Source organism: Haemorhous mexicanus, chromosome 1, assembly GCF_027477595.1.
Source record: "Haemorhous mexicanus isolate bHaeMex1 chromosome 1, bHaeMex1.pri, whole genome shotgun sequence".
Lineage (NCBI taxonomy): Eukaryota > Metazoa > Chordata > Aves > Passeriformes > Fringillidae > Haemorhous > Haemorhous mexicanus.
Genome location: NC_082341.1, coordinates 123,366,232 through 123,393,729, shown reverse-complemented (window position 1 = coordinate 123,393,729; position 27,498 = coordinate 123,366,232). Strand labels below are relative to the sequence as shown.

At 40.5% G+C, this 27,498-nt stretch overlaps 2 protein-coding genes and 1 non-coding gene across 9 annotated transcripts in view; 1 reads left to right on the top strand and 2 right to left on the bottom strand.

The window, feature by feature from the left end:
• Positions 1 to 1,389: 1,389 nt before the first annotated feature.
• On the bottom strand, positions 1,390 to 25,512 carry MTFR1 (mitochondrial fission regulator 1). 6 transcript variants are annotated; one of them, XM_059861371.1, is made up of 8 exons: positions 25,392 to 25,512; positions 18,981 to 19,123; positions 15,627 to 15,725; positions 10,310 to 10,428; positions 6,955 to 7,196; positions 4,900 to 5,164; positions 4,630 to 4,798; positions 1,390 to 3,032 (listed from the first exon to the last, which is right to left on the bottom strand). In XM_059861371.1, exons 2-8 carry the CDS (start codon positions 19,044 to 19,046, stop codon positions 2,973 to 2,975), a joined length of 1,020 nt encoding a protein of 339 aa, XP_059717354.1. In that variant the 5' UTR covers positions 19,047 to 19,123; positions 25,392 to 25,512; the 3' UTR covers positions 1,390 to 2,972. The 6 variants fall into 6 exon arrangements, with proteins under 6 accessions (XP_059717354.1, XP_059717311.1, XP_059717346.1 ...); XM_059861328.1 differs by having other exon boundaries at positions 25,363 to 25,493; XM_059861363.1 differs by lacking the exon at positions 25,392 to 25,512 and adding an exon at positions 25,309 to 25,329.
• Positions 13,098 to 13,170, bottom strand: TRNAV-AAC (transfer RNA valine (anticodon AAC)). Its single transcript has one exon. It is a non-coding gene; the product is annotated as a tRNA-Val (tRNA).
• Positions 25,513 to 26,901: 1,389 nt separating the features above from the next.
• The window catches only part of ARMC1 (armadillo repeat containing 1), a 34,134-nt gene continuing 33,537 nt past the window's right edge, over positions 26,902 to 27,498 (top strand). For both annotated transcript variants that reach the window (XM_059861208.1, XM_059861218.1), the window contains exon 1: positions 26,902 to 27,034. The gene's annotated coding sequence lies outside the window, so the exon portion shown is untranslated. The remainder of the gene's footprint in view (positions 27,035 to 27,498) is intronic.

Sequence of the window (27,498 nt, the reverse complement as noted above, 5' to 3'; positions counted from 1 at the left end):
GACATTTTTGAATGAAACCTGCAGCCAAACCTGCAGCTGTTTTCAAAATGACAACTAAAATCAGTCTGATGATGCCTTCTGTGACACATTTGTAAAAAATGAACTGGGTTTAAAGAGTATCAACTGCCTTTTAAGTTTTGCTACTTGTTACAGGCATATGTTAATATGTAATTTTAATGAAAATTAGGAATAATAATATAATAAATAGGTATATGGAGTATTTCAACATAGTATTTATAAAGAGCCTGTGATTTTAACATTGTGCAAACTTGCTGTCCTTTCCTGTCCTTTGACAGGACCCAGAAGAACTTGTCAAAGTGTAAAACGGCAGGAGTAGTTTTATTCTAAGCCACCCTTCCTGGAAAGGGTCCCTCTACCAGACAGATAGAAAGACTGCTTCTAATCCCACCTCTTCATGCATGTGGAAGTGTCTGGCATTGGACTTGAAATAAGAAAAATGCTTTTTCCATGCTGGGGCGGAGTGCCTTCTACAAATCCACACTCAACTTGAACATTGCTGCAGCTTTGGCACTTCACATGAGAGCCAAGAGCCCACGCACGCTAGGCACAGGACTGAGTCCCACGGCCACTGGGAGCCCCTGGAGCCCAGAGCCCTGCTGGGGACGGGGGCCAGGCCCCCCAGCTCTTCCAGGTCACAGATCTGCTCCCAGCACTGTTCTGTACACAGGCACAAACGGGCCTCAGGTTATGTCCAAGGGGGCCCAGCCTCCATGGGCGGCCTTAGAGCACTTGAGGTGTTTTTCAGTGGGCAGTGGCACTGTGTGTGATTTCAAGGAATAATACACACATTAAGGTACAGTGTAAGATAAGTTATTTGATGGCAACTTAGTGATTTTCTCCACAGATGACATTTCTTTTGCAGTAATTTTACATCACTGCTAAAGCTCACCTCATTTCTGGTGCTGGACACCCCAGTTCAGATGAGCAGTGTCTGGTGTGGATGATTTTCAGGCTTTAGCTTGGTTTAACAGGTCAAGTGACATCTTGAATTTTACAGGTTAATGATTTAACTGGGCTGCCAGAGGAACTGAGTGTACCAGGGGATGGAGAAGCTGTTGAACAAGTCCCTTCCTGCTATCATTGTGGTGAGGCATAAACTCCTCTCTGGTTCCTGAGAACCACTGTTTGTTTGTTTGTTTGTTTAACCAGCGTGCACCTGAATTAACAGTGCGGGGCTGTTTCACAGCCACCCCTCCTATTACTCCTGCTGCACAGCAAGGTAAGCAAAGCAGCCCTGGAGGAGATGCAAGGAGGATCACTACAAGGAGGTTGTCACTACACTGATTTATAGTCACTGTTAACAGAATGGAAACTTCCATTTTTGTGGCTGCTATCATTTGTAGAGTACCACAAATCAAATATACCATCTTTATTTTATCTGCTTTTAATTTTATATAGTGGCAATAGAGCATAAAATACAAAACTTAAAACCAAAGTTAACTTTCACAAAGGTGTTTTAAAGGCACTTGAAAGAACTGAGGGATTGAATGACCAATCAGTAGGACTGATGGCAGAGCACTTTGGAAAGAAGTTACATTGTGTACGTATTAACACCATTTCGAGTTCCATACCAGAAAACAAAGCTCCTCTATGTACAACCTACATTCCAGTTATAAGCAGCAAAGCTTCCCCATCTTCAGTAACCTTGTCAGAGCCATTGAAGCTGTCTTTATTAAAAAGTGCTGCTTTTGTCTTTTCCTAGGAAACAGAAGCTCCCAGAGGCAGTTGTACTTGTCCCAGTAGCCAGGAGCAGCTTAGAGCACCAAAAATACCCAAGCTCAGCTTTTAAACGCTCATCCATGGTCAGAGCAAACCCTGGCTTTGTTTCAGTGTGCACCTCAACAGCTTTTTTCACCCTGACTTGTACTTTCAGCTTGAGCCTTTCTACACCTGTGGAGAACATGAGCTCAGGTGGTTGGTACAGGTGTGGCAGGAAACAGCTGCTGCATCAGAAGGGCTTCCCCTGGAAAATGGTTATGGGCAACAGCTTATTCCATCTCTTCCCTGCAAATGGGGCTACGAGGGCTTGTGCAAGCCCCATCTGCCAGAAATGTACCCAGGGAGCCAAGCTGGGGAGAAGGTGCCCACGAGCATCTCCTAGAGCAGCAGAGATGAGCTGCTTTTGGCAACTTGCACCCCACAGTACTTTGTACCTTTGTTTTCTTACCTACAGCACTTTATGCCAACTAACACATACTCTTTGTTATTTTAATCTGCTGCTATTTACTATTTCAAATTCCCCTGACTACCTTCTGACAAAGACTCCCACAGCATGATTTTACTCTTTATAATGGCCACAGGATGATGCAACCAGGTTTTACTCCCTTACCCTTGCAAGCTCGGGTGAAACAAACAAAAAACCCTGCACAAAAATGTACTACTCTATAATTTAGGGATTTTTTTTTTTTTTAATTTAGGACCTCTGCAGCAGGTTCAAGTTTTCACTTTGAGTCAGTAAGAAGCAGAGTGCCTTCAGGTTTTCTTTAGGCTAAAAATTTGCTACAGTTAAGTTTAAAAGAAAGACTTCAACATGAAGATTTCAGTATAAAATTACACACTGTAGTGCAAATTATAGGTAGAGCTCCCATAAAACTGGTATTAACTTACGGGTGTATCACCATCATTAATAACATGTACACAAATTTTTATGCTGGTCAGTTATGCACCAGAAATGTTGTATATATAACTTAGTGTTAATGAACTAAATCCATCACATAAATCTGAGTGGAAAGCCAAGCTTGAATACAAAATTAATACCTGAGTATAAAGGTCCAATTTATTCCCCTTGATAAATCACCTACGTACAAACATATTTAGTGCCTCGTTTCTGCATTTCACATCAGATCTTTCTGTGCTGTTAGAAAAGAGACCTCTCAGTACTAGTGCTATTTGCAACGTAAAATATTTTATACAAAGCAGCTTAACAGTCTTTTGCAGAATAATCTTTAACACTAAGATTTTTCAATTAAAGTCTTCATCTTTCCTGTAGACTTCAGCATGTGTGGTCCAAACTGGAAAGAAAACCAGAAACATGTTCAGATTGCTTTGAACAGAGCCCTTGTTGAACTATCTATCCATCCAAGTAGTAAAAGCAGAACCCGGGCAGAAATAATTTCCTTTATCACTCTGACATCCTGTGAGTGGATGTCACAAAGTAAAGGGAAACTTGTGTTACTAACAGCTGAAATTGCTCAGAGGAGGGAGCCAACGACCTGCTGGAGCAGGGCTGGAGGCAGTTTGCTCCAGCACAGTAAAATAAGGAGACAGACACGGCTATCCTTACACCTTGACAACCAACTGCTCCAGCAGCAGTTTAACAGTGCTGCTGCTCTTACTCTACCCTGCATTTCTGTGCAAATCCTAACAAAGTTAGATACTGGAAAGTAACTGAGGGACAGATTTTATTAGCTCCTAATGGATCAACATTCTATCATTTAATGAAAATCTTCAGTCTTCTTAGCTCTTGAGGACTTGATGATCCTTTACCTCAAAAGGTGGATTTTAAATTTCAAAAATAGAAAATAATGAAAAAACCCTGTATGAATAAACATTGCCAACTTGTGTTCTTCTTCTTAATGCACCAGAGATGCTGAGGAAATGTGATTAATTCTTGGGAAACATTTAGCCTTTTATTTGAGAAGAACACCCTAAACATTACAGAAATAAACCAGTACAGGCCAAAAGGTAAGTAGGTCAACATTAATTAGCTGAAGTACTCAAAAGTCCTGAGATTTGTGGCAACAAAATGTTATTTTCCTTAAAACTTAATTCAGAGCTGAACCAGCTTTTGGACTTTAATGTGCATTTTTTCAATTGCACAAAAGAAAAAAAAAAAACCAAACACTCTTTACTCTTCCTCTCTGGTTCCATAGCACAAGGCTTCAAGGATTGCTGACAAACAAAAACAAAACTGATCTATACTAGGCTGGTTTTTAAGTGTACATTGATAGAGACTTGTATTTTGAATGTACATTGCTTAAAAACCAAATTCAAAACCGTCTGAAATAAACTAGAAGCCATTAATAACTTTTGCCAGGAGGCAAACTTCAAATACAGTTTCATTTTAACATTCTCACACTATAAAGAAACTGCTTTCATATGCTCAGCATTTGCAATCATTAGAAGAAACTCCCTATACCAAAGAATCAAGATCCAGCAGGCATTCTGAAAAATTTGTTTTCCAATTTCCTAGGAATCTCTGATATGTTTCAGGATCTTGCTTCAAAGTTTCACCTGCACCAGCTGAATGGTTAAGGTTGGTAATAAGAGGCAAACTCAGTTCAGACTGGATTTGATGTGAGCCCTTAGCAAAGATTTTCTGAATATCAGAGGCTGTGGCAACAGAAAACATTTTTGTTTTAAAAATAACAAAACTGTGACAGGACTTTGTAAAGCTAGGGCCAAGACAGTACACAATCCAAAGACTTGCCACTGAAAACATTTGATTGCCCAAAGTCCTGGCATATCAGCAGTACTTCACAGGGTTTTGTGGACCTAACAAATGAGATGTTAACTAGTGTAACACCTGCACGTGTTAGCAGAAAGATGTAGGTTGGTTTGCGCAACTATAATTTAGTTCAAGGATGTGTTCAGAATCAAAATACTCACCAGCACTACCTCAGTCTGTGTCTTTGTTTCAGCCTTTGGAATCACTTTTTCTGTTTCACCTTGGCTATCATTTTGGTATCGATACGCAAATTTCTTTTTGAGAGCTTCCGCTATTAATGCTGCCGGATCTGCAGGCTGAGACACTTTAGGTTTTGTACCTTCTAAGGATCTAGAAAAGAAAATGATATCAGTATCTGTCTCACCCTGAAATAGCTTTGACTCATAAAAACAAATCATTAATGCCAATCTTGGTACATTGACATTTATTACCTTTTCACCGAGCGCAGTTTCACACTGTTTATATCTTTGAGGATTTCTAGCATGTTTGGTACTTCAGGCTTCTTTGGCCCATTTTCCACCACATCCTGGCCAGTGTTCATTTTTTGGTTTTTCCTCTCTTTAATGAGATCAATTGCAGACTTACTCTGACCCAGACTTGAGGGAGGGGGTGGAGGCAGAGGAGGAGGAGGTGGTGGTGGCAGTGATGGAGATGGAAGAACAGGGACAGCAGCTGAAGCAAGTGGACTTGACCCAACTACAAATAAAACACACAATACAAGTCAGTTTACTTGTGACTACCCTTCACATGTCACAAATGCTCAAGTAAGAAAATCACTGTAATAACTTCAATTGTGTCCCCTCTACCACCTTTAGATTATAACTTCTCCATTCCTAAACCACCTAAACAGGGGCAGCTAACAAACCACATTAAAATACTTCTTGAAAAGTCAGAAGTGTCCTTCGACATTCCAGTCCTAATGCTAGGTGCATTTGTGTCCTTACTGCAGTGGGACAGATGCCGTGACATCCTCTAGTTATGTCCTGCCCCTAATGTTACCAGTATTTCCCTTTCTTCTCAGAGGCAGCTACTGAGCTGGAAGTCACAATCTGACACAGGAGCGGTGTCTCTCCCTACTTATCATCACAAATAAGAAATTTGTATGCAAGAAATTTGAATACAAGATTTTTCAATGTAAATTTCAGAGCTCAAACAGTGCTTAAATTGAAGTTTATTCCAGCTGTCCGAGGTTGAGGATTTTTAGGCCAGCTACTCATCTGTCTCTACTCATAGAGATTCTCACAATAATCTTGATTTTGAGTTCCATGTATACTTTAGGTAAAAATGTGTGTTATTAATATAGTAACAGTAAGTAATAACCTGACAAATAAATGAAGAAGCCTCTGTTTAATTGCACCTTTAAAAAAACCGAGAAAAATCAGATCAAACCAGAATTTTGAGGCTTGGAGTATAAAGTGTGTAAAGATATTTATAGAAATAGAACAGAAGAGTCTACTCTGTGAATCTGTAGGAAAACACACAGCAACATTACCACGTTCTACCACAAGAGGGAGATAAAGATGATAAAATAAAAATTTAGTTTCCAGACTAAATAGAGGTAAAGGGGGAGGAAAAAAAAAAAGTTTATACTTATTTCACATGCCCCCACCCTCCCCCCATAATTAAAATTCAAGAGTGAAACCAGGTGATCCTTAAAACTATTTCATAGTTTTGACTATGAGCAGTTCAGGAACAATAAAGTAACTTCTATCAGTTAACAGCTAAAGGAGCATTTGAAAAATCATAGTATGATTTTATACACAAACATAGGCAAAGCTGTACTTGTTAAGTGACCTTAGGAAAGAGTGGCAACCAAATGCCTGTCATCTGCAGCCGACAAGGGCCCTCCCCTGCTAATCACTGAAGACTTAAAATTGAAAGGAGTCAGAGGTGATGGAAAGAGGAGAAAGAAATTCAGGAAAAGAATGATTCTGTTTACTACCAGAAACAGTGCACCACTTTTGGTTCCATATGGACAATGTGTCTGGTCCCAGAGATGATTGCAGTAAACAATTAATTGCCTTTTCTGTTACTTGAGATGTATATTACATATTCCAAAAGCATAATTAGCATCTTGTATGAATACTTAATGATATCAGAGAGCCTATTTCCTTACTGAATAGAAAGACTTCAGTGTCAGTAATTAAGTTACATTCTTTTAGTTTGGTTTAAGCCATCATGTTTATCATGAGCTTTGCTCTGAAAGCTGTTTAATACTTCTTTACTCATTCACAGATTCAGAGCTCTGGCAGATTTACAGACAAACATGACGACTTTAGGAATACTAAAAAAACCAGAAAATCTGGCAAGTCACTTGTCTTCAAGTCCTATTCTTTACCCCTTGGTTATTGTGCCAAACTAACTAAAACAATATGGAGAAGTGCTTGGTGTTGCAGTATCTCACAAAAGAAGAATTAACGCAGTAGTAATTATAAAAGGACATATTCATTAAGTAATTTTTACTAAGAGGGCAGCAAATTTAATACCTGTTGTCAAGTTCTGCTGTTCTTGCAAGGTTACAATTTTGGCTATCTGTGCTCTTAAAGAGGCCAGTTCATTTTCTAGAGCACTGATCTTCTGCATTGCTTCTTCGTTTGCCATCACTGCAATCCTGGGCACTGGCTCCTCTCCTGATGGGCTTTGCAAGGACGTTTGTCTGTGTAGGGGCTTCCTGGAATGATGTGCTTCGCCTGGAACAGGCTGGGTTGTTTTTAACCAAACTTCTGACCTGTAACAAACATATCACAACATATTTTAAGGGCTTTGAAATAGACTAAGACTAAAGCAATGTTACCTACAAATAAGGGGTACAAGTTAAAGACTTGACTTCAGAATTGTTTTAATACAAATCACTTTCAACAAGACCTTAAATAGTTTCAGGTAAATAAGAGCTTCACATTCTTTCTCTTTGCATCATGAGCCGTTTCTCCTCTTCTCCCAGACAGCATTTTGTAGAATCCTTGGTTTCAGCAAGAAAAAAGGAATACATTTCTTCTTATCCCAATCTATTTCTCTGCCTCAAACCTATTGTATATTTCGTTTGAATTCAGATTTTTCTTCCCTTAAATGCTACCATTTTTACCCATAGGCAGCAAATAGCCAGTTGCAGTTGATTCCTTTGAAGAAAGAAGAATCTCTTGGTTCCACATGATATTTTTTGTACTGTTTGGATTTCTGAATTTTTAAAAAATTTTTTAAAAAAACTTTCCAATTTTAGCAGCATTGGAAAATACAGAGTGCATGAAACAGCTTAATGATGCAGAGACTGCTTGCCAGCTGATGGGAAAGGGTCTCATATCAAATTTTCTAACACAATAATTAGAACTACAGAGAAGAAAATTTCCATACAGTTTTAAAGAGTCCATGACCTTCCCTCTGCTTCTCACAAGAGAATGTAACTCTGTTGCCTTCCCTTAATACCCACCAAAGCTCAAGCCATGTTAAACACTGAGGCATTATTGAGCATCTGCTCAAACAAGTCCTATAAGCCCTTACAAAGACACCAGCATTTTAAGACTGTTTATCTGAAGAATCTGAGGAACCTGATGCAGTTAAAGATGTTCCTGCTCATTGCTGGGGGAGTTTGGACTAGATGGCTGTTAAAGGTCCTTTCCAATGCAAGCTGTTCTACGATTCTGTAAGTAGAATTGATAAGGATCGATGACAACAAATTATCATAAACTTTAAAACACAGAATGTGGCCACATACTTTACTCCTCAACCCTCCTTGATGTCAATCCCCAAACTTCTCAGGGATGCCAGGATTCCTTTGTTTAAATAAACAGGAGAGTGAGAATAGGGTGTGGTAAAAGGACTTTTTGAAATGGGTAGATTAAGCTGCTGTGGGTGCTCATCATGTTAGAAATGCAGTTGTGCTAGACCTAAAGCAAGATTCAAGATTTAAGGCCAGAACAAGCCCTGTGCTCTGACCACATCAAACCAAGATTAGATATACATTTAAGTCTTCTATGACACTGACAAAAACCATCAGCACAACTTGCTGAAATCTGATCAAGGAGAATTTAATATCATCATGGATGATGAAATTTAGGTGGTGTTATCTAGACAGGAATTGAAAGCAACTCAAGCTGAGAATAGGATACCTCCTATAGCAGCCACCTCCCTGCTCTCCCTAGTAAGGTACAAGGAGCCAGTGGTCACTTCACTCCTTAAAACCTTCCTTCCAGAAATTCTTTAAAGGAGCAGAACAGCTAAACAACAAAGGGTATTTTCTGCTCAGAGCATTAATAGAGATGTCTTAACTGGAATCTAACACTATGGAAAAATATTATGCCTGAGTTGTCACTATTACTCTGACTAGAGGTAGTGGAAACATAATTTGTCATTTAGTTGCTTCCTCTATAAAACTGTATTCACAGAAAAAAAAAAAACCAACTACATCTGCAAGACTGTTTACTAAATTTTACAGTGGATAAATATTGAACAGTAACACCTATGTGATCCTGTCGAAACAGGGAATTTCAAATGCCTGGAAAACACCTAATGCATACCAGCTCCACTACTAATACTGTGCACAGACGTAATAAACAGTGCGCACTGAAATAGTCACATTTGCTAAGTAATTCACTTCCTGTGCTCCATCATAAGCTGTTTGCCTTAGGGTCACTATGTATCTGCAGGATTATTTTAGTCCCATCCCACATCCATCTGTCCCCGCTCCTCCCTTCCCTTTGCAGACATTTCAGCAAAAATGCAGTCCTACATCTTTCACAATAGGTTCTCTGAAGCACCAAAAAGCCATTCTCCCTGTTGTCTCCATTAAATGTAAGAGCTTAACAGTTCAATACTTAAACAAAATACTTCTGTGCAAACAAAAGCAGTATTGGACAGTTAATTTCCTTCATATCAAACTGACTTCAGGAATAGTGTTTCCCAAGCAAGTGCTGATTTCTGTGACTCCCCTCTGAGTTTGTGAAATTAATGTGGCGGTGCCAGAATGTTTGTTATGCAAAGCTTCACTGTAACAAATCAAGTTGGAGGGCATCTAGGTCATTACTAACCTATTTTCAAACCTATGCTTTCAAATTAAGAACAGTATCCTCCTGTAGTCTCTGAAGCCAACAGTCTGTGCCCTTCTCTGACAGATTCGTTTGTTTAGAAGAAAAATCTCCTTTGCACTACAGAACTGTACTTTTGTTTCTGCATAGTCTGAGCAGCAACCTGAGTAGCATGGAATAGAGGACTTCATCCCTTCAGCCAAACTGTTTCATGTAGGGACAGTGCTGCGCAGAACCCTTGGTCCAACAGAGCAGTACCTATCCCAGCATTCTGGACACAGGTGTTCACATGCTTCCCTGCCAGTTTTTGTTATGAAGATTAAAGATGTGAAACACAAACCACAATTTTACCACTGTACTTAGCAGACTGCAGAGCCTTAACCAGAAAGGTGAAAAACAACATGCCAATTACTGGATTGCCAGAATGACCATTGCTGCTAATGAGGAAGCTGTACAGTTCAGTGCCCCATGGTAATGATCATCTCAGGAGAACTGGAGAATCGCTGTTAGCAATTTTGCCAAAGCAAAGCAGACATTTTCATTGCTTGAAGCTATTGCGTGCATTTCTTTGCAATACATAAATAAATAAAATCCAGAGTCTCCCTTGTATAATGTCAATGTCCTGTATCTTTTCCAACAAGTCCTGGTTTCATAATCCTATTAGTCTAACTCTACTACTTCTTTTCCAGACCCCCACCTCTGTCTCTTCTCCCACCATTCAAGTGCTCTCTGTTAATTTGTACTGCACAGCAGAGTCTCAGGAGAGTAGTGAAGTTTCTTCCTCTTAGTTCAGAAGGCCAGAGAGAAGATTCTAGAAACATACCTGAGCCTTGTAGAGACTTCACCTTCTTCTTCAGCAATCCATCCCACATCAGCGAAGGAGGCCACTGCATCTTCTCTGAGGTGAGCAAGAGTGTTTCCTTCCGCGACATGAGAAATAAGCTAAATTTTAAAGGCAAGATTGAAGGTTTTAGAGTCAATATTTTCAGCCCAAGTCACATTTATGTTACCCAATACTTCTACTGAGGCTACATGTAACTATGAACACATCACATGTGTTACTAGGCTACATGTAACTATTAATACATGCACAAAACACATCTGTAGACTTGAAACACTTATTTCTGACCTGTGCTCAGTCCAGAATCATTTCACTGACTTCAAACTATTCAATCCATTCTGCTGAACACTTCACAGAAGTTCATGGCTAACTACATACACCATCACATGATGCTAATGAATACTAAAAATCCAATGCAAATTGTTACCTTTAAGACAAACAAACATCAACATTCTCACACAGTTTTTTATACTAATACAAATAGTATGCTTTTAAATTATATTCATCACCAGTAGTTAAAAAAGACATTAAGGCTGCCAATACTTCTTAAGTATTTTGCTCTAATTTAGTATTATTTTTAAAGTGAAATTCTGCCAGTTTTCCTTTCCTTACAACTTCTGTATAAGATGTACATTGCACAGGGGGAAAAGCAAACAAGCAAGGCAACCCCAAAACCAGGCAAAAAGCCAATTCTAAGAGCTCAGTAATCACAAAGACTTTGAGTGAGAGGTAGGATGCAATCATACCATTATACATTATGTGCTAACAATCTTATTTACACCATGCCAAACAAATGGACCATTTTCCAGCACGGTTCTGGCCATTAGCTTTACAACTGTTTGAAGCCAAAGGTGAGCAAGGCTTCAGAGACTGGAACTTTTCTTCAGTTTCCAGTTAAGTGACCTGAATGGTGATTTGAAAAATTGTTTCAACCATCAATACTTGCTCCACAACTCAACAAAATGGTTTCAAATCTATTTTGAAATACTGGCTGCTTCCCCAGGAAGATGAGGCCATGTGTTCAGAGTCACTGGACTCCTGAGCAGCCTGGGATCAGTATCTCAGCAGATAAAAGCCACTGAAACAACTTTCAGTAATTTGTTCTGCTCAGTCTTTCACCTTAAGTTCCATATCTCCAATGCATCTATGCCCCAGCTTTTACCTGATTTCCACAGGATCACAGACTCCTTAAGGTGGGAAAAGCTCTCCAAGATCACTGAGTCCAGCTGTTAACCCAACACTACAAACAAACCCACAGCCAAATCTGCCCAAGCTGTTGCAGCTGTTCGAGTGCTGCCTGTGGCCAGCAGTGGCCAAGAAGCTGGGAATACTGACAAAGATGGTGGCAGTAGGTGACAGTCTGCACCCAGACCATTAGCACTGAGGTCAGTTCTCAAGGCAACCCCACTCTGTAAGAGCAAACTGCTATGAAATGTTACCATTAATCTGAATTTGTAGCAGACCAACCACAGTAGGACTGCAGCCTGGATGAGGTGAAACCATTTCAGAAGAACATCCAAACATATTTCAGTAGTAGCCTCTGATACAGAAGTCTCAGGAAAAGAGAAGTTGTGGGCTTGAGGCTGTTTTTTTCCCTGGGAGTTGTTGCAAAAAGCCTTAGAAATTGAGATTAGTTGCCTTCACCTCACACTCTCACTTGTATGAGAGTCTTTATCACAGCTCCCAGGAGTGCATATTGGCACCATCAGATCATTTGGAAACAACAGGGTTTTTTCCAGGTAGCATCAGCACAGATGGTAATATGTTTATCACATTAACAGTTGTGCCTAATACCATTACAGTCTGCCTCTCTTTAAAGCAGTCTAGAGAATACTATATTGCATGTTAGGATTTTTGCTCTTTGAGGTTTCCTTGGCATTTTTTTTTTTTGTGAATAGAAATTTTCAGGACCAGAGTGTTTGTATTAATATTAATGGCAATTTAAAAAAATCCATAATACATTAGCCGCTTTTTGCAGGTGATACAGATTTTTCTGGCAGTAATATTCCATTAAAAGATTGAAGCCACTTTTAAATAAAGGCACTACACATACTTGAATCAAAAATAATTTTCTAAATCAACAGTAAAGAATATATTTACCACTGCCAGAATTCCCGCATAGATAAATAACTTCTAATCCAAGATTTAGTAGTAAGCCTTCTGTTATATTGTCATACAAGTTTCTTCTTAATTTTAATTCATATTTATATGTAAACAGAATCTGCTTGTTACCCCATATACAGATGTTTCTTTTCTCTATCCCTAAAAACGAGAAAGCCTTCCTCAGCAGCAGAATTTGAATTTCAAGTTAATGCAAGATTTTTACTTTAATTTAAAGGTGAAAAGCCAATACCCATCTCTCAAAACCTTCACCTTCCTATGAACACCTCTGTGCCTACCCCTATATTCCAGTCAATTCCAGCAGAAAAAAACCTGAAAAACTGCTCTGCCAGCACCTAAAATGGAGAACAGAGTACTGAAAACAGGGGCCCAGTTCTCTACTGGATGGCAGGAACTGAATGAATCAGAGCAGCAGCCTGCTTTTCTTTCTCTAGAAACTGTGTAGTTGCTTCCCCCACTTCTTCCTTCCCAGGCTTTCTGCCTGTCTCAGTGTGCATGCATGCTGCACACACAGACACGCCTGAGGGCTGCAGACCCATCATGGATTTCTGAAGACGACACACACTGTACTGCTCTGGCACCTCGAGTTGGAAGGGATACATAAAGAATCATCGAGTCCAACTCCCAAGGAAGGGGTCAGCCTCGCCAGTGTTTCCGCCCGGTTTCGAACCGGGGACCTTTCGCGTGTTAGGCGAACGTGATAACCACTACACTACGGAAACGCTGCTCACCAGCACCGCAGGGCAGGCTCCCTGCTCTTTCTTTGCTCCGCAAAGCGCGAAGCAGAACAGATATTTTTAAACACTTAACAACAGAATAAAAGCCTCTTGTTTCAAATTACTAATACAATTATGAATTAAACATTTGGAAACACTTCAAATAAGACAAACTTGCTGTGCTTTTTCAAATTAGCCCAGTAAATTCAGATGTTTGTTACATGCACACCAATTTATTAGGAGACTTCCACTGAGTTATCAAGTATCCATCAGACAGACAGGAGAAACATGGGACTAAAACAGAGATGCTGTAGCTAAAGGATGCTATCTTGAGAGACACTAATGTAGGTTTGAATCTACCTAGGCTATACTGGTAAGTTTAATTTTATTTTCTCCTAAATACTACATATAAATCTAAAAAATATGACATACAAAAGATCTATATGAACTATTTTCATTTGTTCGTGCCATATAGAGTGCATAAGGTACATAAGCTCTGCCACCTCTTACTGAATATGTAAGCTGAGTTTTAGTATTTAGCAGTTAATTTAAATGTAGACTTCAAACATCAAAATGTTTGGCTAATTTTTTTTTTTTTTTTCAGACTAGCTGAACAAAAGCATGCTAGAAGGTAAGTAGGGACATTACAGAGATATTCTTTCAATGAGTCTCATCCATTTATCATAAGGAAAATGCAGACCTGTGAAAAGCCTGATGCTCTGGGGTTAGAAACATTGATTCCATACATGCACCCTCAGATGATGCAAGTATGATTTGATTTGTTTTTTAAATAGAATAACTTACAGCAAGGTTCAGTTCATGGTCCTTTCATAATAGAGCTAAAGCTGGCAAGAAAGAAAGAGGAAGAGACAGCTATAGGAAAGTGTCAGTTGCAACAGCACGAAAACGATCCAGATCAGTACTGAACTTCACTATAGAATCTTAAAGCTGAGATAAAGACACAAAGAGCAGATGTTAGCATCACACTTAACATGTTCAGCAGTTTATATATTAAAATAGAGTCCACACAAACCATATACATTTTAATGTATTTCGAGGTTCATATTTTGGAATTCCTATTTTTATTTAAATCAACTCTCACAAGTACTTCTGTTTTCAGGATCCTTTCCTTTCATCTCATAGAAGGTGAATGCTTCTTATTAGTGTACATACAAAGCTGAATGAATGTCTCTTTAAGAGGACTAAAAAGTCAAATATTATATTTATTTTAACAGAATTCAGGCCAAAACATACTTATGTATTTATTTATTTATTTGCTTAAATACTAAAAATATTCAGGAACAGATTCCTCAGATATATCTTACCTTGAAAGAACATAAACCAGAAATGTCTTCTTTAACGTACCATATTAAGAGAAGTCAGTATAAGGCTAACTATCTGCAAACAAGCATCATCTTCCCTTGTATGGCCTTTACAGCACAGAAAATCAGACACATAGGAGGACTTCACTACCTTTTAAATCTGAGGCACAGGGAGCCTTCTTGCTGGCAAAATACCTACTAATTATATATTCAAAAGTTTAATCCAGCATGCCATTTGTTGTCCTCACCTGCACAAAACTCCACATTCTTTTTTTTTTTTTTCATCAAGCCACTAGAAATATGAGATGGCTGTCCCAGCTTTCTTGATGTATTTTTTAAGGGGCAAAATGTCAGCATGGCTTTTGCTATCATACCAATTAGGCTTCTATGGTAATCTGAACTATCTGGTTTTGCTACTGCAATTTCAAGTCTAAATACTGTTCATACATTTCATTTATGATAAAGAAATTAATATAAACATTGAAAAATTTAGCACTGTGGAAATTACTATATCTTAAGTGTGGCAGCTGATTCCCTCCATTCATCTTTACACTCCCCACCCTTGCTCAGCCCACAAAACATTCCTCTCTCAGCTTGAATTTCAAACTCCAATTCTATACCCACCCCCTACCCCTAACTCCAGAGTTGAAGAGATTATGTGTAACAGCTTCCCCTTTCCCATCTGTTCCTGAAAGACTCATTATAGAAAGCATTGGGTTTCTCTTCCTAAACTTTTACACTTGCTCTTTACCCTACCCTTTCACCTACACAGTGCTAGCCTTGTATTTTAAACAAAAGCAAACAGGGTACTCATGTTATCTTGTAACTAATTTTTTGATTTCTGATAAAGTTGTTTATTTTCCCAAGTATTTTTAATACTGTTCATCTTTACATGCCTCTTAAGCCTAGCTTATAAGTACTGTTTATATAAATAAATTTCAATAATTTTTCTCTTCTATGATTTTTTTTTTCAACTTTCTTATTTGAAAAAAATCTGAACTGGAAGCAGAGAGAAGTCAAGTAGACTAATTCTCCTATATCTAGTCTTACCATATTCTACTTTTACAAACCCTCTAGTCATGAGCAAATCCCTTTATCAGTATAGTGAGAAACAGATTCTAAATTGCTGAGAACACCTACCTGAAAGTGAACTCTTGGACACTGTATAAGAGAGAGGTTAGTACCAATTTTTCTTACAATACTTCGAGATGAACCATAAGGCTTGCTTGACCAAAGCACCTGCATGGGAAAAATAAAGAAGCCAGCTGTTAAGGAAACTGAGTTTTGTATCATATTTTAATAGCTCTCCCTTACTCTTCTATACCATGCTTTTCCTAAACACATTTAGTAATTTCTTTCATGCTGGAGTAGGATATAATGTTTATATACTGAATTCTGTCCCAGGGAACTCCTTACATTCTATCCCCAAACTGGCACAAACACATTACACATCATCAGTACAGTACAGTCAGGGCTGCTTAAGGTCAAGACAGCCTTTGGATTAAGTCTAAAGCCAAAACCATAAATCAGGTAATGCAGAAGACTCCAGGAGCTGAAAGTATGTTCGAAAACACAATATGCAAATTTTCAAAACAATAAAGAACCTACATTCAGTGAGACACCTCTTTTTATAGGGTTTCAAGAAAAGCCACTCAATCATTAAAAATCCTTGAAGTCACATAGTTCTTCGTTTCTCAAAATACTTTTTTTCTTTTTTAATTACGAGCTCTTCTAACAGGAATAGTGTCTAACATCATAATCAAAGTAAGTACCAGCTACAATAAATATGAAAATGTAACTGTGAAATTAAAGAGCAAAGGAAAGTAAAATGGAGAAAATAAGACAAAATTTTTGTAAGAAAGGAACTTTGTCCCCTGTCCCAAAAAAATAGATTCACCTAGAGAAAACTGCCCACAGCAGCTTAACACACCCGGCTTCATTGTAACTGTTTCTACTTCAATTTACATTTTTTTTCTATGTTGTTTCAACAGGGATTAAATTTGCTTCTTTTTTTTTGTATTTAGTATTTACAACAGCCTTATGAAAGGAAATAAAATGGGAGTTTAATCCTTGAAGAACACTACAAAATGAGCCAGAACAGAAGCAAACACCCTGGAGAGAAGTAGTAAAGATTTCAGCACAGGCAAAGGCAACAAAACCAATGCAAACAAGAAAAAGAGTAATGAGAAGACTCTAATACAGGGTATGTTGTTAGTAAACAATTAGAACATTGTATGGTAATTTTAAAAACTTGGCCAGTGTTTAATTATGGCTGTAAATATGAATTTACTAGTCAGACTTCAGTTTTTAAAAGATCATAGCTTCAAGCAAACTTGACATCCTGGTAGAAGGCTGCCCAACAAATAAAACAGGAAAAATTCAGGCTATTCTGGATTGGCAACGGCAATATTGCCTGTATGATGACTGTAGTGGTGCAGTGGGAGTTGCATTACACACAGCTGAACAATTTAATATACTAAGCAAAGATCACTACTCGTAGATGTTGAAGGTTCTAATAAAAAGGGAACTTTATGTTCCATGGTATTGATCTCCAGATTATTTCACAAACTTCACACAAACATGCCTATTTCTAATTTCTATCCTTCCTTCCACTGGCTTTACTGGAATGTGAAAATTTTGACAAAATAAATGTACACTGCACATATGCTATGCTACATCCTCACCACAGAGCTGCAACTTTGCCATGTATAATCACTCAGATCTACTTTTTTTTTTCCCATTTTATAAAAAAAAATATTCTCTTGCTTAATACAGTAAGCTGAACACAAATTTTTCAATGCAGAGTAGTCTATTGGTGCTGCATTTTGGTTGCCTCAACCAAGACCTCACATTTGTGCCTATCACCTGTTTGTTTACACGTCTGAGCAAACAGCAGGTAGATCAGTGGCCTTCAAGAACAAGTCACTTACAAAAAGCACCACAGTAATACAGTCTCATTATTCACAACTGATTCTGATTAAAGCAGAACTGTTGGCAAGAGACTCAAAGTGATGGGGCACTGGAACAAATAATGCCAGTCAAAGGAAGGCTAAATAAGTTGCAGAAGTACTTCCACGACAGCAAGACGGTCTAGACTACATGCTCTATTACCAACACAATGCAATGCATTTTAAACAAGCAGTAAAACTTGTTTAGATATTGCTCAGACCACAGACAAGTTGTTGACTAGCAGTCAAAAATATCTGGTTTCCAAATGCCCTTGGGGCTCTTCAACAACAGTGATTTGGTGCACCAAAACGCTGAGTGAGTCAGTTTTGGTACCACAAGATATGCCAGGACATTATTTTCAGAACTGTGCCACAAGGGATGCAAGTAAAATCAGTTCCCTGCTCAGCTGAGCTGAGGTCTCAGCACTGCTCTAACCAAATTCACACAACTTCTTGTTGACTTGAAGCACTGGCTGAGCAAGTCTACAAAATGCTACTTAGTCATACACTGTTGTTGCGTCAGTGCTTCGCTCTTGTCTAGACCAGCTGACATTTGGAAATGTAACTGCATTATCACAAGCTTGATACAAGTAGAGAATGGTGAGAAAAAGGTTATAAACTTGCTTCTCTCCCTATTTAGGCTGAAATTGCCGAATTAGTAGTGTTATAATGCAACACATTCTCATACTTTGAATTTTCAAAATTACATGGAATCTCAGATCAAAATTCAAATAAATCCTTAAATACAGATTCCTGTTGTCAATCTTCATTTACACTGTATAAACAATTTGCTCTCCATAGATTCCCAAGACTGATAAAAGGTTCTACCACAATAATACTGACTGAATACTGCACATAGCTGTTAAGGATTTCCCCATTCTTAAAACATTAAAATACTTCAAAAACTTACAGAGATTACTGCACTGAGGTCAACAATTGTACTCAAAATAGCTTCCTAAAGGTCAGTGACAGAGAGGCTGATGTGTAGCAGTGCTCTGTCTCCCTCTGCTAAGCATTCAAAGCTCTCTATATAGTCTCCTCAGAGAGGAGAGCTATGCAGGCCTGTTCCTCTGTTTACCCAGTAAAGAACACAGCTGGGTTGCTCTCATGGACTGTTACACCTCCAGAAGAGGTAACTATAGCACAGAAGAGGTAAATGTAGCCCAATTATAATCATCTCAGTTTCATGGGGCTTTTGTATCTCCAAGGTAAGAACAAGCAATAAGATTACTTTTTTTATCACTGTTAAAAATAAGACGGAATTCTCCTTCAGCTTCAAAACACACACAGAAGTATAGCATGAACAGCAGTGTTTACAAAGTAAACAGTTTATTAGAACCACAAGGAACTGCATAGAACTTTTAACACATTTATTACTCAGTATTTCAGTGTTCAAGTCATAAACTTGATGACTTTTCAGCAATGCAGAATCACCCCAGTATTGAGTGTACCTAAAGTGTTCTTCTAGATAAGCAGAAACTAAATCACATTAAGTGCTTTCTATACCTTATTTTCTGAAAATATAAAGGAAGTTTGAAACACTTACTGATTCCATGTTCAATCCAATTTGTTCCAAAGCCATCCTAATTAAGCGCTTCAGCCAGCAAATCATCAGGACTGGAAAAGGCCTTTCCGAACTTGGATTTAAGCCTTCCAAACCTACAAGGCTGCCAAGGTTCCATAGTAGTTCTGAAATGAGACACATAAGAATTTTAGATGCATGTTGTGGAACATGTACAGAACTGCTAGGTTCCTAAAAAGATAAGTTTAAGATACAAGACATATTAGATGACACCAATACCTTTTACTGCAAAGCAAAGGTGTTCAGAAGGCATCTACTTAATACAGGTAACAATGACTTTTTAGTGGTGTCGTTTTCATAGAATCATAGAACTGTCTGAGTTGGAAGGGAACTCAAAAGTTATCTAGTTCCAGCCCTCCTGCCATCTGCAGGGACACCTTCCACTATCAGATTGGCACAGGGCCCCATCCAGCCTGGCCATGAAAACTTCTAGGAATGGGGCATCCACAATTTTTTTCAACAACCTGTTTCTATGCATCAGCACCCTCATGGTGGTACATATCTAACCCAAACCTATCTTCTCTCAGTTTAAAGCTACTGCCCCTTATCCTATCACTGCATACCCTTGCAAAAGTCCCTCTCTAGCTCTCTTGTAGTCCCCTTCAGGTACTGGAAAGAAATCTAAGCTGTTGTAAAGTTAACAATTAAAAAGTTGGGGAAATGACTGCTCACTTGAGCTTGGACAGATGATGGCGATCAACAACTCTAAGTGAGCATCAAGCCCTATGGAACGTCTGCAGATGGGGATTAGCACTAAGACTGAAGTGCCATACTCATGTCTAAAACTCATTTCTATGCAGGAACAGACTGCAGAAAGCTGATCACCTCTCCTGATTCACATTCTCTGACAGCTTTGTTGTTCCTTTTTCCTACAACTAAGGAGAGAAAGGAAACATGGAAAAATGACTAATGCAGGAAAATGACATGAAATACTGTAGATGTAGGACATGAAAATATTCAGTTTATAAGATTAGACAGATTTCAAATTTTGTCTATTCATATACACTTCCATTCACTTGACTTAAGATGGTTTTATTGCACCTCTAGCAAAAATAGTGTACTTTTTCTTTAACTGTGTTCTACACGGGTCATAACCTGGACACCACTGAGAAGTGTATGCCATCAAAACCAGGAAAGGAAGCCACAGATTTGGGTTTCCATTTCTTTTGTGTAGCAGGCTGGAAACAACACTCTGTTGATCCACCCCAGGCAACTTATTTGTAGTATGAACAATGGTGTTGCTGCAGTCACTCTATATACAGACAGGGATGACTAAAGCAATGCAGCAGCAAGGATCTGGTACTTGGGAAATTTGAAAGTCAGGATATGGAAAAGCTCTGCTGTTTGGAGAAGCCAAACAAGCCCTACAGTTAAGCCATCATTGTTTCCATTACAAATTTTTTCAACAGTTTACAGTTCCTTAGTAATAACGTACCTCTTGTGGAAACTTGGCAGAAACAGTACAATCTTACAGTTATCTTTTTTTAGACGGGCTTAAAAGACAGTTGATATTAGTCTCTCATAATCACAGGATATTCTTTTGTTTGTGACTAAGCTTAGAAGAAACTATTAATCTACACCAGGAGATTAGAATGAAAATGGCAACTGTTATAGGAAAAACAACAGGGAAGACTAATGGGCTAGCTACCAAACAGCCATGAATACAAGCTACACTCATTCACAGTAAATAAATAAATAATGGACTTCTTTATAGAATGCTTGAGAAGTCTATTAGAGAAACATCACCATCTACTTGACCTATTATTCCTTTAGGTATCTGTTATTCTTCCCTTACACAACCTACTGTATGGACCTTGGATGTCATTGCACCTGCACTGTTCTTAAAACAGGAAGAATACAATGCCCCACACTGGATTTGGCATTGTATCTGGCACTGTAGCATGCCGTGACACAAAAGAGAGGAATGCTCCTTTAAAAGGGGAAACCTGTTCCAAAGGTGTGATTACATGTGATATACTCCACCTCATTCCAAAGTCCAGACTTGTTCAACAAGCAGTGTGGAAATCAAAGGAGGAAAAAAGAAAGCTGCATCAAGACAAATTCAAACAAAAGAAAAAGGTAAGGTATAAAAAAGTACAAAATTTGTAATAGTCTTGCTGAGCAATTGCAAAGACAGGGCTGGCTGAAAAAGGCAAGTGATAGAACTAAAAGGAGTGATTGTATCCTGACACATTGGTCCTTCAGCCAGCTCATAGGTTTAAAATAAGAGTCATGTTTTCTTCCAGGCAGAGAAGAAAATGTATGATTTTGTTCCTGATTAAATGAGAGGTCCAAGTCTAACAACAAAGACAATTTGGACAGAAGTGAAAAGTGAGTGTTAGAACTTCCTCCAAAGAAATCAGAGCAGGTCTAGAAAGTTTCCAAGAATTTAAGAAACTTAAAGGCAAACAGGTAAAAGAACAACACAAAAACTGACAGGATAACAAATAAAAAGCACAAAACCAGACGTAGAAAAAAAGTAGCACAACATGACAGAATAGTATAAATATGAAGCAGCAAGCTAAAAAAGGCAAGCTACAAAATGGGCTCCATCTCACAGGCATAAAAAAGTCCTACATGTATTAGCAGTAAGAGGCAAGAGAGACAACCATGATGCAACAGGAAAGAAAGCAGTGTGAGATTTGGATAGTCAGTATGTATTCAGTGTTTTCACCTGACAGTGGCAGGTAAGACAGACAGGTGTTAGCACGGAATACAGACAGTGCTGAGAAGTTATAAGCATCCAGGACAACAGTATCTAGTGAATTTAACCTTGCAAATTTCAGAAACTTGTCAAATCAATTCTTGAAATATTGTTAATTAATTTCAGAAACTTGGGTCAATGGGATTCAAAACACCAGGAATAAAAGAAGGAGAATGATGACACAAAGCACTGGAAATAGTCCAAAACACTTATCCTGCCCTAAAATATTAAGGTGACCCTTTATAATTCCAGGATCCACAGCTTTGATGACTGAACACAAAAGAGCATTCATTCAACAAAACAACTACTTCTGTAAATGAGTATTTATAGTTCAGTTTGTAAATTATTGTTTCCTCTGTAGCCTAAATACTTAAAGTATTTGAGACTGGGATTATCAACATCTTGCTCTTTTCAATGACCTGTCTGTTCTTGCAGAAGAAAGTGACTGAAATCAATCTGTAAGAGCACAGAGTACCACCCAGTTTCTGGACTAGCTTCCTTAATTTGTGGCTCTAAGGAAAACCACCAGGTCTGGACAACCTCCAGTTAACCTGTTATCTAAAAGAAAAAATGCTTCTAAGTGTATTTTTATCTGATTATGAGTTTACAGAATTATCTCCAGGCAAACTTAATACTTATTTCTTTCAGACTATGTTGCACTATACCTTTCTTCACAAAACTCAACTATTTCACAATTGGTTTATGTGCCAAGAACAGACAGGGTTCATTCCAAAAGAAACTGCTGGACAGCAAGAATGAAATCCTTAGCAAATTCACCTCTCATGCTCTGTATACATGCCATTTTCAGAAGCAGAAGTTAAAATGTTTATGGCTTTTAGTAAACAGAATAATACCTCTTTTAAAATACTGACCTTCTTGATATTTATCGTCTCTCTTCTTGGTCCTATCTACAGTAAAAATAGCTTAATTCCCAAAAAATTTCTATAACTCAATTACTAAAATGAAGAGCCCTGAGTGACAGTAATATTGCCATAAAAAATAGTCCTACTGCTTGGCCTCAGCAAAACTATTACAAGGATGCACAGCACTCATAGACAAGATTACCAAGATGTCCAAGGAGCAGTAACATAAAGAATCACATTTCACTGCATAAAGCATGAAGGGGTTGGAATTTCATGGGTTCATTTCAATGAAACCCAGAAATTAGCAATGCTGAAGAACTTTCTTACAGATATGGAAATATGGAGGAATTCCTTGGTTTAGAAATGAGGAGGTCTACATTTCCAAGCCCCTGGAGCTTGTTTGCCCCTACTTTTCCCAACCACTTTTGCAGGCTCTGTTCAATAATCTCATATCAAATAGCAAGTCAACAAAGCTGAGAGATAATACCACTTACATAAAAGCTCTGGAATCTCTACACATAACGTATAGTATCCAATAAATATGAACAGAAGCCCTTTGCCAGGCTTTTTTGCGAGTCCTACACACAAAAGATTAAAAGAAAATCAGATGCGACTCCTTTCAATTTGAAATTCTTTTATGAGTTTTTGCAATGTTGTATTTATCCAAATCCCCTTCAGAGCATGAGTTCTTGCTCTTTAAAAGAAATATGATATTCATATTTTTTTACTGAAGGTTTCTCTTGTTCACTTAAGCTACATACAAACATTAAAGAGAGCGACTTAATGGGATTGATGGAGCAGATTAGCCTTAACAAAGAATAAACAAAGGTATGAAATCTTAAAAATGAAAGGTGTAGTCTCTAAATTCAAAAGGCATAAATTTAAGAAGTATAAAATTTTCAAAGAAGCATAGGTTCAAAGGAATACCAGCCACATAAAAAATTAAATGCAAAAAGACCAGGCTCCTCCTTATTTTAGCAAGAACTAGGGCAAGCATATCTCCTCAGTCTTTTAAACTACCACATGACCCAAGCCCATCTAATAAAATTACATCCATAAGGAAACATTATTTAAAAAGTAATAAAAGAAGATAAAGCAAAAAAAAAAAAAAAAAAGCCATTATCACAACAGCCGAATGGGCAGAAGAATCTCTGGATAAAGGACCAGACTCTGTCCCAAACTGACACAGACCAGCTACAAGCTAAGTAAATATGCATTTGGCAACATAGCCAGGAAGAGGAGTCTGTTTTTTTGGTGTGGAAGCTACAAATAATGGAGCATCCCAGTACTAACAGAAACACCTGTTTGGAAAGATATGAAGAGAGAGATAAAAGTCAGCAAATACTACAGGGACAATCTAAGCTAGTAGTGGTATGAAATTTAAAGTAGGAATTGAAAATCATACATACTTGCAACAGAAGTTGCTAAAGCTTCCTTAAAAATATAGCCCCATCGTATTTACCTGAACGTGCAAAACCCAATTAATCAGATTTCATTCATGCTACCTCATCTTGTCAGCTAAGGACAGAGAAAAAAATAATCCATGTTTCAGCACTAGTTTAATCAAAAGCCTTTGCTCAGCAATGATTATACCTGCACAGTGCACTATGATACCACTCAGAGGTAAGTGAAACCCTTCAACACCTACAGACCACAAGGTATTATATGATAGAGACAACCAAACACCTGCACTTTCCTGCTGGACAGACAGACAGATCTCCCCACCAGGTGCTGAGAATGTCAGTCTTTCTGCTACAGCTTTGAGAGACAACAGCAGGGAAGTCTAACAAACAAAAGAGTGTGTTTGTCTGAAAAAGCATTTAAAATGTCCAATTTTCCCCCCAGATATCTCTCTGTGTAACAATGCTGAGTTCCTACACACAGCAATCATATTTTAGCTAGTGACCCCTACAAAGCACATTATTTGCATTCAGCAACAAGTAGCCAGAACTTTTAGACCTGATGTGCAGATAACTCAGCTGACTTATTTTTATTACCTAGGTAAAAGCCAGTGGGGATCAGAATAATTCCTATTCATTTAATCTTTGTAAGTCTTGACTTCACAAGAGCTGCAGAGCACTCTGAGGACAGCACGTTAGTATTAATGAAGTACTGCTGACGCTGTCAGGCAGAGATCAATGCACTACGATTGATTTCAGCATTCAAACTCTACTCACCCTCAATATTTGGAATTTCAACAGCTTGTTAAACAAAAAGAAAGCACACATCCAGCAAGTTACTTATTTATGACCACTACAGAAGAACTTGAGCACGGCAGTAATATCACTAAAGGTGCACACAGCAAGCAGTGTAAGTTTACAGAAAAGAGAAATTAAACCACCATGCCCCTTAGGGCTCATTTTTCCTCTTATATGCCAACTCTCTTTTAAAGAGTCCTTAAAATATTATCTCCACATGATCCTGTATTTACATTATTCCCCGTGACCTGTCACCTTCTCATCACAGCAGTTCACCTGCACGAACAAAAGCTTCGGCTCAGCACCCCGAGGCACTTCCACGGTCCTGCCGGCACCTGCCCTGCCCGGGGACAGCGGGGCCGCCCCGAGCGGCCTGTACGTGGTTTCCAGGCAAGCTTCCTCTCCGCACCGCCCCCCGCCCTGGATCGGCCGCGCCAAGATGGGCTGCCCAGGGGGAAGGAAGGGGGTGCCAGGAGGGAGGAAGGGGGTGCCAGGAGGAAGGGGGTGCCCAAAGGGAAGGGGAGAACCTCGGCCGCGGCCGCCGCCACTACCACTGTCGCCGCCACCACCCCTCTCCTCACCCGCCGCCGCGGCCGACGCGCTGCCTCACCCGCTGCCCGCGCGGCCTCTCGCGACCCTGCCCCGGCAGCCAATCGGCGGCCGGCTCGGCGCCTCCCCGGCCAATCGCAGACCCGGCAGCGGGCAAGGGAGGCGGGACGTGGTGCGCGCAGCGGGGGTGAGGCGCTACCCGGCAGGCGCCGAGCCGGCAGCGGGCGGGGGAGCCGCCCCGCCCCCCGCGCGGTCACGTGAGCGGGACCCGCCAATAGGGGCGGGACACCAGGAGCGCAGCCGGGCGGTTTCGGTCCCGCTGCCGCTGGCCTGTGGGGGTTGGTCTCGTCCCCCTGGCAGCCTAGTGAATGGGATAAAGGACGCAGCTTCAGGCTGTGCCGGGGGAGGTTCAGGTTGGACGGCAGGGGGAATTTGTTCACAAAAAGGGTGATTAAACCTTGCAATGGGCTGCCCTTGGAGGTGGTGGAGTCACCAAGCCCAGAAGTGTTTAAGAAAGGCTGGATGTGGCACTCCGTGTCTCAGTCTAGACGACAGGGTGGTGCTTGGCCACAGGTTGGACTGGATGGCCTCAGAGGTCCTTTCCAGCCTCGCTGTTTCCGTCATTCTGCGGCGGTGGGGAACGGCAGCGGCCCTGCATTGTCGCCGCCGGGGCAGCGCTGCCGTGTCCGCCTGCAACCGCGCTCGTGTGGTGCAGGGCTGCTCTGGGCTCCTCTGCAGCCCCGGCCGTGGCTGCCGGCGGCCTGCGGCTCCTTGAGGGGCGGCTGTCGGCTGCGGCACCGCCGGCGGCTCCCGGGCTGGCGCCGGCCGTGTCCCATTAAAACCTTGCGGAACGGAGGGCCGGGACCGCTGTGGAACCGGGCGGGAAGTCGGGTTCGCTGTGGGGCAGAGGCGTGATAAAGGGGAGCTCAGGGAGAGTTTCTTCGTGCTGAATTAATTTAAGCATTACTTAGCCGGTGTTTTCAGCTTTAGAAACTACTGAGAACTTTACTGAAGCATTTTAAAATAAGGTGCGAAGGTTACGTGGAGGAACGAGGAAACAGAAAACCTTTGCCTTTATGGGGACTCAAACCAGGATCAAGGTGCTGCACCTCGTGCTGTTAGAGGTTTTTTCAGCCTTACCGACGCCTTGATTCGATATTAAACCAAATCTAATTTCGGTATCTCGTCGGGTGGGGAATACCCACTTCGGGTTTCGAACCAGGAGATGAGCATTCTCTGTCCCTACAGCATCAGGTGTGGTTCACACTAGATTGTTTTACAGTACACGCTATACTTTATTTGAGCAGTAAATCCAACTTCTCGTGGTAACTGTCTTTGGAGGAAAAAAAAATTAATAAATCCGAAACAAATGGAGCTGCGCGAGGGGCGTGTTTCTGGACTACAGCCTTCAGACTACACCTCCCGGCCTGCACCGCGCCCCTCCCAGGAACAAAGAACTCCTCGATTGGCGGAGGGCTGCGCTCGGTACGCGCCAATCGCGCCCCGCGGTGTAGCGCGCTGCCGGGTCAAAGCGGGCTCCGGTGGGTGGTGCAGGCGCTCTCGTTCCGGTGCTCAGCCCGCGGTTCCTCCCGATCCTCTTCCCGTGCTCCTCCCGCCGCTCTTCTCAGGCCGCGCCGCCGCGCCCCGCGGGCATGGGGGCGCGGAGCTGAGCTGCGAGTCCGCCCAGGGACGGCTTCTGCGACGGTACTGCCCTGCCGGGGAGGGGAACAGGCCGCGCCGGGAAGGGCCGTGAGGGGGCGGCGTGTGCGGCCGAGATCCCCCCGGCTTCCCGATACATCCCGGAGCTCCTGCTGCCCGGTGGCTGCTGGGCTGAGTCTCCGCTGACTGCGGGGCCTGGGAGCTGAGTCCCGGGGCCTGGTCCCCGCTGGGCTGAGGCCTCGGCCGCCTAGGGAGGGCTGGCAGCCGCCCCGGCGAGAGCACAAAGCGGAGGGGAGAGCGGCAGAGAGACAGGGCTGTGCTGCCTGGGTCAGGCTTTGATCTCAAAGCTACGAAGAGGAGACAGGAGCAGGCGTCTGGCTCGATTCTCTGCCAGACTCTTGAATTATAGATATCTTATTATAACTTTTAAGACCACCTATTTTTTTTTTTTTTAATTAAAAAACTCTGGGAAGTGGGCCAGGGCGTGAGTTTTGGTGGAATTGATTGTT